Source organism: Daphnia carinata, chromosome 5 (genome assembly GCF_022539665.2).
Source record: "Daphnia carinata strain CSIRO-1 chromosome 5, CSIRO_AGI_Dcar_HiC_V3, whole genome shotgun sequence".
NCBI lineage: Eukaryota > Metazoa > Arthropoda > Branchiopoda > Diplostraca > Daphniidae > Daphnia > Daphnia carinata.
Window position 1 is genome coordinate 6,120,619 of NC_081335.1, and position 12,895 is coordinate 6,133,513.

Sequence of the window (12,895 nt, forward strand, 5' to 3'; positions counted from 1 at the left end):
GAAATACTCAACATGTCTCTAGCCATGTCTGACAATTTATGAAATTGATGCTTCATCATCAGTTACACTGATGTCGAATAGGATTTCTTCACTAATGTTCGATAAGGCCGAACTTGTACGTTTTTTGGCGCCTGAAGAATTGGAATCTTTGCTGAATTTTGATATTCTTTTACCTGTCATAGTACCATTTTAAAGTAGTGCAAGTGCAGCTAGTACGGGAAGACTACACGGTCTTGAACCCAAACAAGAACGCGTTTGAAATACGCTTGATTCTAAAAGCAATACATATGACGGTCTTGAACCCAAAACAAGAACACGTTTGAAATAAAAAAAAAAAATGTTAATGGCGGCGGTTTGATTCTAAACAGCTGTAGAAAATAATACATATGACGCTCGATCAAAGACTCATAATAATATGAACAGTCTCAATAATAGCAATAACATAGTTGCAGATACTTTTTCTCATGGTAAACGCGCAAGTCAATTGTTTTTTTGGAATATTGGATGAATTTTTCCACGCTGAAATTGGAAAAAGACGTAAAATTGAAATTAAATCCCATGAAATAAAAACTTATCTTAGTTAATATTTAAGATTTTCTATCTAAGACAGAATACTGAAATTCTCTAGACACAAACGTCAATGTAAATAATGTACTTATAATTACAATTTTTTACACTTATTTACACTTTTTAAAATTTGAACTTGGCGCGGTAAAAAAATGGCCGCCATAATGGTTTATCAAAAACCACTTTTCAAACATAATTTTTGGGATTAAATAATGCATCCTAAAAATAAACGTTTAAACAACTTGTTCCTGAATCACCAGCAACAAAAATATTATAATGATTTCGTGTTTTGACGAAGGTTAAGCATCAAACAATCAATGCAAAGTTTCGTCTTTTTCACACACCCCCTCACCTTTCTAAAATCATGAAATCCCTTAATAATTATTTATGAGGAAAATAAACAGTCAAAATTGACAAATTTTGCATCAATCGATAGCTCTTATCAAGAACTATCTACTTCTATGAAAGTTATGTTAAATTTTCAGAAAAGGAAAAGTTTAAGCGTAACATCAATTTTTTTGTTTTTATCAGTTGCGTCCATTAGAACCTTAGATCGAAAAACAACAAAAACACATTTTGCCTTTAAGATTTTTTCCCTTTGAAAATGTTAATAACAATTACACAAAAATAGATAGCCCTTACCAAGGGCTATTTTCTGTAATTAATCAACTAATTATTGCAATTAATTTAGCTGACAAATAATTAAAAAAAATTTCTTTTATATTTTTTTATTTTAATTACCACACAAATTGTACATATTCATTATATAAGCAGAATAAATATATATAATATATATTATAGTATTTTATATGTATAATAGTATCGTACATATATAATAGTAATATATATAAATATCTATGTATAATTGTAACATATATATTAGTATTTATATTGTATATTACCTCATTGGAAAAATTTACATCAACCGAATTCATGTTATTTCAATTAATTTCATTAATTTAAAAGACATGCGCTACACGCATTATTGTTTAACTGGTTTAACTTTAGTGGTTTAACCACTAAAGCAACCAAATCAAGGCCCTAGTGGCGACAACGCACACTTTCCCCATAAAGAAAACTGTAGGCGCGATTATGTACTAAGTAGTACATATTGCCTCGCGACCAGCCTGAATTACAGGCTGGTCGCGCCTAGGGCTTTGATTTGGTTACTTTAATGGTTAAACCGTTAAAGTTAATCAGTTAAACAAAAATGCGTGTAGCGCATGTCTTGATTTTTTCGAAGCGAATAATATGAATTCGTTTTACATAAATTTATATTTACAATACTATGATAATGTATATAAATACTGCAATATAATAAATACGCATATATACAGTATATTACAATTATATATATATATTTATACATACGTACAATTATAATTTATATATTACTATTATATATACAGTACCCACCAGAAGAATTTGATCACCCCCGTCCAATTTTGCTGTTTTAACACGCGTAGGATAGGCCCTACGGTGTCTCACGCCGGAATTTTTTTCGTATAGAAATATTGGACGCAAAATTATCGGGTTTTTTTCCATTCGAAAGATAAAGGAATGCTCTTTATCTCCAATTTTTTTATGTAAAATCCGTTCAGGATTCTATGAAATAAATCATAGACATAAAATATTTGATCACCCCTAAAATCGCACGCATGGAGTGTCCCTACCCGCGGTCCCTACCCGCGGAGTGTCCTTAGCCCTAGGATATGGGGGTGGCAAAAAAAAATTCACCTGAATTTTTTTACCTTACTATTTCTCCCACCTTTGCCACCCCATATCCTAAGGCTAAGCCGCGGGTAAGGACAATAATATCATAGTATTGTAACTATATTATATAATTGGAGAAATTTATATCAACCAAGTTTATATTATTTGCTTTAAAAAAATTCATAAGATATGCGCTATACGCATTATTATTTAACTGGTTTAACTTTAACGGCTTAACCACTAAAGCAACCAAATCAAACCCCTAGTGGCGACAATACACATTTTCTCCATAAAGAAAACTGTAGGCGCGATTATGTACTAAGTAGTACATATTGCCTCGCGACCAACCTGACAAAAGTACCACAAGCTTCTGTATTTGTCCCTATACGGGTTTCACGTAGGTAAGGAATTATTGGGAAATATAAGAAAAATTGGTGCTGGTTCCATTAGACGATTCTAAAACGTGTTTGCATCGCTTTCTATATCAATTATCCTAATTTAAAAGCCCCGAATTTAGCCCAGCTTCTTCTGTCTTAGTAACAGGATGACGTTAAAAAGAAAGTTAATGACTGATTAAAATATTTTGCTATTTTGCCGCTTGTTTTCAAACTTGGTGCCATTCAAATCGTAATTTTTCAAGACAGCGGAAGGTAGATCCAGTTTGAGCAGAATATTTTTCTGAATTTTTTTTTTTTGAGGAAAGTACTAGCCGCATTTTTAAAATAAACTTTAATTGCCAGCTCATTGGTTGCATTAAATTATATTGGCAGAAGTTGTCTTTAAATTAACAAAATTGCATTTACATCCGGAATTCCGGATCTCACAATATTCGACATAATTGACAGACTAAAATGAGTGTATCGTACAAACTAGGGTATTGCAGGATTTAGTTTCGTATCCACATAAAAGCACCCCTTTTTTCCTATGAAACCATGCAAGGTCAAACAAAGCCCTGTTCATTCCCCTCTAAATTACACACTGCAATTTCTTTTTCGAGCTTTTTTTTTGAGAAAAATAATGTTTTTCTGAAGAACTTCTGATTGACTTTCACGAATAGTTTTTTAACGTAGACTTACCTAGTTACAGGACGGTTATCGATTCACCCTTGATTTATGGATAACTTCCTGTAGTCTTAATCACGGGAAAAAATATCTATGCATGACTAACTGGGAATCCTTTTCTTGTCTTTTGTCAGATACTGAGAAAGAACGGAAATTCCAGAACATCCCATCGAAGTTGCAATAAAGTAATCATACATTATTTCAATATTTACATTTATTAAAAAAGTTAAACAAGGGAACAATGCAATTGTAGGCAGCGTGCGAGAACCTCGGAGTTAGCACGGCTCAAAACTCAAGCTCCGTTGCTCCATATTCCACACAGCGGGAAGGATCAGTAGGGAAGAAGTACTGGCACTTTGTCATCAGTCTTTTTAGGCCTTGAATATACTTGCGTTGCGTTTCATCGTTCAGTACATGCGCCACATGTTTCGAAAAAATCTTCTCTCGGCCCGTACGTGCGTGAATACCGACCATGGTAACACCGATAGGCCACGGAGCATTGCCAATTGCCATTTGCTAAAAGTTAACGAGAAATGGAAATAAGAAAATGGAACAACATTCCCCATGATATAACATCATTTAAAACGTTCTTTCTGTTTGTTATAGATTAAGATGGCTCAGTAGTATAACTGGTACATATGGTTAGCGATAACTACTACACAAGACGATGCGTATAAACAGGTTGCTTTACTACAATGCTATTATAGTACAAATAACAACATTATTTTTGCAAAATTTTATTCAGTATTAATTCTATCAAAAGAGAACTTACCAGATATGCATCATTTGCGATGACATAATTTCTATCAAGCAAGTGGCCCACAATAATCGTCAAACTGTCAAGAATATCATCCTGAATACTCTTATTCCGTAGTTTCTTAAATAGAGGTTTAAGATACTGCTGTGTCTGGCCATATGTTGCAGAAGCTCGTTTTCCTACATGCAAGAAAATTAGTAACCATTTTAAGCAATCATTCCTTACTACTTAACATCAGTAGTCGATCTACCTTTAACGCTTCTTTTTTCGGCTTCCGGACGACTATTCAGTTTTTGTCCCCAAATTTGAAGCAGTAATTTTAAGAGTTGGCTTATGATCTTCAAATCCAGGTCACCATTACCTTTTCCTAAATCTTTTGACTGGAAAAAGAGAAGAGCAGGAAAAAACATTTAGAAATACATACATACAGTGCAACCAAGCTGCATCTAACCAACTCCAAAATTTCTTCATAGCTTATTGCATCAGTTATCACTTTTACATCCCCCGCCTTGGGCTTACTAGAGCCATCATCTGAATGCTGATCATCCTCATTTTTTTTAGTGGAAAGAATTTCATTAAGATATGCCTCATCAACTCTTTCCATAGCTTCTTGAAAATCATTCCTAAGACCCTACAATATACAAATCATTCATAAATAAAAATAATACACACTTTCTTGTTCACAAGCATTTCAGTGACAAAACATTTTATTACCCTATTGATTTCCGGTTCTGAAATTTCCAATTTTCTGAGTCTTCTAAATGCTTCAATGTCTGATTCTCCAAATAGTGAAATAGGTTCATTTCTATCACGTAATCTACGAATAACTTCTTTTCTAGGCAGAACTGCCACTGTTACACCATCTTCCTCTAAAACTACAAGTAAAGCATTAGAAGGTATACATTTTTCTTTTATTTGGTGAACCTATTACCTCCACCTTCATTATCAGCTATCCTACTAGGTCCTTGCCCATCTGACAACTTTACTGCAAATGAATTTGCATGTTTTTTTATGTATTCCTCTTTTTCTTTAGCAACCAGATCTCCTCGTCGGAAGTACTTTTTAGTTGATGGCTGCAAAAAAGAAGTAGTAAATAATTATTAAAACTTTAACACTTGAATCTTGTCTGATCTACTCTATGGATCTTTTTTCCTTTTGTATGGGATTTCATAAGGTTTTTCTTTAATTAATGCTGAAACCACGCTCACCATTATGTCTTTCTCTTGCAACAGTTTTCTCTTACGTTCCATTTCAGCCTTAAGAAAATCCATATTTAATGCACGTTGTGGGCAAACAAGAACGATTTAGGACTTGATTTTTCAATTGTCAACGTGCAAAACTCGTTTGTTGTCGTCTTCGTCCAAGACCAACTCAATGGCTAAGGCCTGTAAGCTTCAATACGCTTCTCTGCCAGACTATGGCCATACCATGAGTCCATGACCCAATCAGAAGAAAAAAGGGACTAGGCTAACACCATCTAGCGCTCGCTTCTGCTACCGCAGACACATAAAAAAATGTTGCATGCACAATTTCGATCTATCGAAGAAAGACAAATCTACGCCACCCTACTACCTTTAACGTTTAGTTCACCTTTTATAGATGCGAAAAATTCTGTTTTCAGATGAATATTTGTATTCCTAATTTTATCTCTAAATTACACCTAACCAACCAATAAGAAAAACAAAATTTTTTTAGTTTGATTATAATCTTGACTAGATTATTTTCTAAATTTTTTTATTGAGATGGTAGTTAAGGCTTGCATGGGGTAATTTTTGCTCGTGATAGGCAACCTTCGATTCTTGAATACATGGATATCGGGTACGTTACGGGCCCAGTGAGATAACAATAGCGAGCACTAGAAGGTACAGTCTTAGTCCCACTTTTTCTACAGGTTTGGCTCGATGGCAATTTAAAATCAAATTTGCACCGTTAAACGGTTTTCTTTTTTAAAAAACCTCTGATGGTTGGTCATTTGTTACTGAAATTTACTTTTTTTTAGATTGGCTTCAGCCTCCATACCTGGAGTGACTGAACATGGAATGTAAGACGAGTTCGACAAAAACGATATGTATTATTCCTTAGTAACTACCAAGCATTACAAATTGAACTCATCTTTAGCGTCCATGAAAGAACGGAGCCAAGTGGGCGTGAAATTATAGGAGAAAAAATTATGGCAAGAACCGAAGAGTGCATTTAGCCAAGGGAAGCGACTGGGTGGATAATATTCGTCACGTCTTAAGAGCGTCCTTGCCTTAAGGGAACGCATTCGCTGCTTGTGGCGCTTCTGGTTGTATCGAGCACAGATCATAGACGGCAGCCATGCCAATTTGATTTTAGTAAATAGGTAATAGAGACGTAGCAGCAGAGCTAGGGCGAAAACCTCGTACGTGTAATCGATAGGCGGAGGCCGGCGGGCGCAAGCCACCATTCGACCCAAACCGGCTGCTTGCTGTAGGCTGTCTAGTTGTTCGAGGAGAATTTGCCCGATGTAATGTATGCCTTTGGCCTCCGCCAAAGGCTGACGAACAATGTCAAATATCTTGCCCTGATAGTTGTTGAAAAGGTTGATCGAACCAAAGTACATGCCATCTACCACTTTAGTGTAGTAAAAATCGGCGAGCAGAACTATAAGGATTAGGAGTAAGTCAATAACGAAGACGAGTGATTTAATAACTTTAAAAATCTCCCCGGGACTAAGAATCCAGGCCGGTACCATGTGAATCTTCTTCGTTTCGATCCCAGGTTGTAAAGGTAGGTAACGCAATTCGTCCAGGGTATCTTCGTTGGTGTCGTTATACTCCTTTTCCTGTTCGTCTTCAGGGATATACACGTTGTCAAACTCCAGCGGGCCACGGTTATAGCACAACATGTAACCGAATGGCCAAATTATCAAAATGACCGCACCCATGTATTTTAGAACGTTGTTGGTGACGAAGTCGTAAAGATTATCGGCCATATCGGATCCGGTGTTCATGGCATTTTTAAATGGCGCCCATGCATTGGCTAGTTGATCCTCTACGAAATTGGTTGCTTTCATTTCAAAAAGGATACCAACGCGCATTCGAATGGCATCTGAAATCCAAGCGGCTATCCGGTCTCTTATTCCTCGTAAAGAGTCTGTTATACGCTCCTCGGAGAACATACCACAAGGTGCAGTACCCAGTGTTCGCAATGATTCGCAAGCCTGGCCCATAATTAGCTGGTTAACGGCGTCGGTGTTCTGCAGGTCACTCAAGCATTTAGGATAGGGTTCTTTTAAAGTCTCGGTGCAGGTTGAACCTTTACTCTCAAGCCAACGGAACCCAGTTTCAATGGTGTCGCGAAATTTGTCCTGAGCTTGTTTAGCTCGATCGAAGCTATCGGCTACTTCTTTGATCCCACGATTCATGTCCTCCACGTGTGACTCGTCGAACATGGATCTTCTGATGAGCTGCATGGAATAAACTGTTTCCTCTTTCAAACATTCTGCTACCTCTAGTGGTACTATTGTTACCTTCTGTATGTGACTCAACACCCGCATGGTCTCTACATATGTCAATATAGCCATTTGAAGGTTAAAGACGTGTCCACCAGTCATCGTAGCTATCAAAGAGATGTAGGCATGCATAGGCACTGGCAGAAATGGCCAAAGCAATCCGGCTATACCACCAGCACCAGCACCTACAGCGACGTAACAAAGACCAATTGTTCCATTGTTCATGTAAGTAGTGCAAAGTTGATCGGCTCTGCTGACGAAGACAAAGGCACCAATGGTAACACCAAAGAAGAAACATATGGTAATAGCGTAGAGCATATTGATTTTTGTAAAGCAAAACATGTTGGATTTTTCGATTTATGCTGGCGAAAGAACAAACTGAAAGATGGTCTAACATTTATGTGGTGATTACCCATCATCAGAGTTTGGCAAAGTCACAGGATTTCATTGAAAACCACTATTTAAATTTTATTTGACAAAATATTTTAATAATTCCCTATTTATTTGGCATAAATTAAAATTAAAAATATTGTTCATTTCCGTACTGGCAGGTGCATGTTTATATTTCTTTCCAGTTTGTGGATGTAATGGCAAAAAATATATATAGATAGAACCAAAAAACTGTATTTTTCGATCCCTATTGCTCTAAGATTTCCTTACCTACTCGAATACCGAGTTTTCAACCCGAGAGTCGAGGCTCGAGAATCGAGTCCAACTTTTGAAGATGGTTTTGAAACCATGACGCGGCAACGTTGCAAACTTAGCAGACAGATGCACAGAGGGTTTCTGTATAAATTTCTACGAATGACGCTCTTTAATAGAGTATAACTCGTATGTAATTTTATTCAGGAAGCTTTTTTCCTTTTTTATTGATTACTATTCACATAATTCAGAATAATACTTTCTAAACCAAAATATACAGTAGTGACTTCTCCAAATAAATAAATAAAAGTTTCCGAGCAAGTTACCAACAACTTATTTATCACCGCCGTTTACAGTCGCCTAATAATGGCTTCACAAGACGTAACCGAATCGATGGATGAAGATTTTACTGGCTTTGACGAAGAACCTGTAGTAGTCAATACTGGTGGTACCGCTGTTTTGCTGGAAAGTAGAGTTGAAGATGCACCTGCTGATACTGATAGTGACTCGGGGAATTTGGTCATAGCAGAGCCCCACAAAAAGGTGGAGTTAAAGAATGCTGAGAAGTCCCCTAGAAAACGAAAGTCCCGAGTTGAAGATGTTACTCCTACAAGAACTCCTTCAAGTCGAGTCAGAGGACAGGGACTCGCTTTTCTTTTAGCCATGGAAAAAGGTGGCAGTAAGAAGCAACTGGCGAAAGCTCAAGCTCAATCAGATTCACATGATGCAGCACCAAGTTCTTCGCAACCAGCTGATCCTCCACCACAAATACCACCTGAAGTTACTGCTGAACCTGAGTTAGAGAAAAAGAAAACAGGAAAAGATCCAAAAGAAAATGCTAAAAGTATAAAAGATAAAGATCCAACAAAAATCCTAAAGGAAAAAGAAGCTCCTTCCACTGTGGTACCTGCAACAGCATCTCCAACCCCCATTATAAAAACAGTGAAAAACCCTGCCAGAAAATCATACTCTGCTATTAATATATCATCTCCATTGCTAAAAGAACCTTTCAAAGAAGGTAAATTCAACCAGGTTTTTGAAATTGATTATTCTAACAGTTTTTTAAATAAAATTTTCTTTTAAAACAATTTCAAGGTTGGAGGAGAGAAGTTGTCTACCGGGCTACAGTCGACCCTGGAACAAAAACCTTGTGTGATGTTTATTATTACACACCCGATGGGAAAAAACTGAGATCAGGGCGGGAAGTTTCCGATTATCGTAAGAACTACGCAACAAGCCTAGATAAATCTGATGTTTGTTGAATAACATATTTTCCCTATATTTTTTAGTCGACAAAACAGACACCAATTTTTCTGTAGAAAATTTTACATTTTTCAAAGAACCTATTGGTATGGACTCGAGTCAGGAGATTTTACGTTACGCTAAAACTCGTCGAGTATGTAACTATTACAATGTTTCTGCCGCCAAATAAAATCTGCACGTACTAATCAGTCGGTATTCCTAGGATGATGGAGGAGGTGGCGAAAAACTCATATCCAAGAAAGAGAAAGCACTTAAAGCCCGTGAAGAAGAACTAAGGCGTAATCTTCAGGAACTGGGTGAAGATGTTGCGGCGATAACAGGTCATACCCCCGCCAAAGAAGCAGAAGTTCCAACACCTGTGGCGTCGGCTAACACAACAACCGCCGCCCCTATACCAGCACCTGAATCCGTTTCACCTCAACAGCGTAAAAAGAGAGGCGGTAAAGTGGAAAAACAACTGAAGATTAAGCTATGGGGCAAAGGGCTTAGAAGTAAAGAGAATGCGGAACCAACGCGAAAGGAAGACACCACAGAGGGTGAAGACGATATGGGTGCGGCAGTAGCATTGAGCGGAAAAGTTTCTCCCTCCCGCAAATTACCAGACGATATAAGCCATTTGTTTACCCCACATTCTGTAGTGGGACCCAAAGGAGGTACACGGTCTACAACCCGCGGACAGAAAGCCACTCTCTCTTCGGCTGTTGGAAGCGTAGCGGTGTCTGCAGGTGCAGGTCAGCAATTGGAATTGATTAATGGCAAACGCTTTATTTCGATTGGCTCGAGCCCAGAATCGGTTAGGCATTCGCCTGCCAACCATTTAACGGACGATGTATATGGCAAAAGAGCTTTGTCATCACCCGGTCACGCACCCAAACAAAGTCCAAAAAGAATGAAACTCGGATTGACCCCGATGCAATCTACCGGTGTTCTATATCCATTTAAAAGCAAAGAAGAAGGCTTTGGATTCTTCGTGACGGAACATTTCAACAATTTCGTCAGTTCCGCCTATCACGGCCTGCTACACGTTTTTCGCTATTTGACTGTTCAAGAACTGATGGCGGCAGCTGGCGTCTGCAAACTATGGAGGGACCTTGCTCTACACCATTCTCATGTAATTTAATATATTTAATTCTTGTACCGTGTTAACGTGTTTCGCTTAAGGAAAACTCAAATCTTATTATTCCAGTGGAGGCTAGTGCGTTTGAAAAATTCACGCATTTACGACTGGTCACTTTTTGCCAACCATTTGCGCCGAGCCGGCACACAGCACCTTGACATGAGGAAGATGTTGTTTGTGACATCAACCGAAGAAACTTGGACAAATCTAGAACGGGCTGCTTCCAATCTTTCAGAGATCCTCCGCATTGATTTATGCAAATGCCCCACAGAAGTGCTGGAATCGATCGCTAAATATTGCCTTCGTCTTAAACATATCGATGCTCAATTTATCAGGTACTTTACTCATTTGCCCGGTAATTTTGCACTTTCTGCAACTATTTCGTTGATTTCGTTCTCTAGTTCGCCTAATCTACGTCTCGAATTGCTGGGCAATTTGAGCCAATTGGAGGTCCTTAAAATCCGTTCGGTTTCTCGCATTATCCTTGACGATGGATTACAATCATTTACCAAACTTAAACAGCTAAAATTTTTGGTAAGTTTTTACCTTTTGGTTTGTAGCTGAACGTAAATGAGCCATATTTGATGTGTGTGTGTGTGTGTGTGTGTGTGTGTTTAAGTTCACTAACGGTAGAATCTTTCCTTTTCAGAATTTGACGACAGTGTCTAATTTGAAATCCTCGGCATTATGCCATTTGACGGAGCTGCCGCATTTGGAAAGTTTAGAAATCGGCGATTGCGCCGAGTGGACAGAAGCCAGTGACTACGAAATGCTTGGCCAACTTTCACGCGTGAAACATCTCCGGCTAGAGCAAGGTCCGCCAACCAGTGTCCTCCAACATTTGGAACACGCGTTGAACGGAATGACAAGTCTGCAGCACTTGGAGCTAATCAGTTTCACCATTGACGCCCCTCTGCCTGATTTGCGTCTCCGCAGCATAAAGCGGTTGCTAATTATTCCTTGTTACACCGCAGAGGTATCGTACTAAATAATTCTTTTAATGCGCAAAATTGGTAAGGATTGTTTCATTGTGAAATGTTTCTTTTGCAGACTGTAGCTGTCGTGTTGCGCCATCTTTTCGACTGTCTCGTATCCATGTCTCATTTGCAGCAGTTGAGCTGGGTGGTGACAGACGAGATTTTGGCCAATTTCACAGATAGCAAACTTCCTATTGAAAGTAAGGGAAAAGAAGAAAAAGAGGAAGAAGAAAAGGATGGTACGGAAGAAAACGAAAGCGTCACCCTGGATGAGTTGCAGGATCTCTTACATGAGCGGCTGTCCAACACAAATGTACAACTTTTACGACTTCCAGAATATGCGACACATCGATACAGCCTGTCTGTATCCCAAGAAGATTAACTAATAATTAACCTTGCCATCACTTCCATCTCTTTCATTTTTCGTTCATCGCATGGGCACAGACGTGGCATTCGTACTTTAGCTTTTTTCTCCTCCACTTTTGTGTGTTCATTTTCTTATTTGTGTATCTATCTCGGTTTCCAGTCAAATAACTATTAGACAACATCAATACAAATTCGGAAACGCCATTTTTTGGTCTTGGGTCACGTAAAATTTGATAGGCCTATTCTTACTGCGCACCGATTTTTGTTGTTTCAGCTCTTTCCATTCCTTTTCAAGATGTACACTTGGGACGGTTATTTGTTTGTAGACGCCTTTGACTGAAAATAGAGATCGAATTTTTTTTTCCATGTTTTTTTTTTTTTATAAAATTTTTTTTCTGTATTCCAACAGATCTCTGTCCATGTACCAGGAGTAAACTAATGGAGTCTACTAAGATCGGCTAATATGATAAAAGAAACCTACATCGATAGTTTGGGGGTTAGACTTTAACGATTGGGAAGCCACAATCCATCATATTCCCAGAATAGAAATAGCGTAAAGGCGGATTCCTACCAACATTGAACCCACAGAAAAAGCAGATTACTCCAAAAAATATATACAGAAAATGTAATTTTTAAGGGATTGGGGATAAGGCGTACCTAGCTCTACTACGACTCGGGTCATTTTAGATCCGAGTTTTCTTTTTCCATCCAACTTGGTCGTGTTCTTGTTTCACTTATAGATAGCGTCGAATTTGTAGGGGATCTTGGGATGGAGGATTACACGAAAATAGAGCTTTTCTTGAATAGAACATATGACGTTTGTATAGCCGTATCACTTAGACAGGGACTTTTCTTTGTTCGCCATTCGTCTTTCTTCTCACGTTCCCTGATACAATTTTTCTTGTTTCGCTTTGTCTGTTTTTTTTTTCTTAATTTTTTTTCATTGAATCAGCTTAG

The 12,895-nt window shown here is 37.9% G+C and overlaps 3 protein-coding genes and 1 long non-coding RNA gene across 4 annotated transcripts; 2 read left to right on the forward strand and 2 right to left on the reverse strand.

Moving 5' to 3' along the window:
* The first annotated feature begins 2,627 nt into the window (after nt 1-2,627).
* LOC130702878 (uncharacterized) lies at nt 2,628-3,752 on the forward strand. The gene is made up of 3 exons (XR_009004460.1): nt 2,628-2,681; nt 3,476-3,526; nt 3,595-3,752. It is a non-coding gene; the product is annotated as an uncharacterized LOC130702878 (long non-coding RNA).
* On the reverse strand, nt 3,560-5,478 carry LOC130702874 (pre-mRNA-splicing factor 18-like). Its single transcript, XM_057524487.2, has 7 exons — nt 5,307-5,478; nt 5,030-5,171; nt 4,813-4,973; nt 4,550-4,729; nt 4,349-4,478; nt 4,114-4,277; nt 3,560-3,857 (listed from the first exon to the last, which is right to left on the reverse strand). The coding sequence occupies exons 1-7, from the start codon at nt 5,367-5,369 to the stop codon at nt 3,627-3,629; spliced, it is 1,071 nt and encodes a 356-aa protein (XP_057380470.1). The 5' UTR covers nt 5,370-5,478; the 3' UTR covers nt 3,560-3,626.
* Nucleotides 5,479-6,193: 715 nt separating this feature from the next.
* Nucleotides 6,194-7,926, reverse strand: LOC130702869 (uncharacterized). Its single transcript, XM_057524483.2, has one exon. It carries the CDS (start codon nt 7,913-7,915, stop codon nt 6,194-6,196), a length of 1,722 nt encoding a protein of 573 aa, XP_057380466.2. The 5' UTR covers nt 7,916-7,926.
* Nucleotides 7,927-8,347: 421 nt separating this feature from the next.
* On the forward strand, nt 8,348-12,142 carry LOC130702865 (uncharacterized). The gene is made up of 8 exons (XM_057524475.2): nt 8,348-9,233; nt 9,311-9,433; nt 9,505-9,611; nt 9,681-10,589; nt 10,665-10,930; nt 10,997-11,129; nt 11,245-11,571; nt 11,646-12,142. Exons 1-8 carry the CDS (start codon nt 8,582-8,584, stop codon nt 11,952-11,954), a joined length of 2,826 nt encoding a protein of 941 aa, XP_057380458.1. The 5' UTR covers nt 8,348-8,581; the 3' UTR covers nt 11,955-12,142.
* The last annotated feature ends 753 nt before the right edge of the window (nt 12,143-12,895 follow it).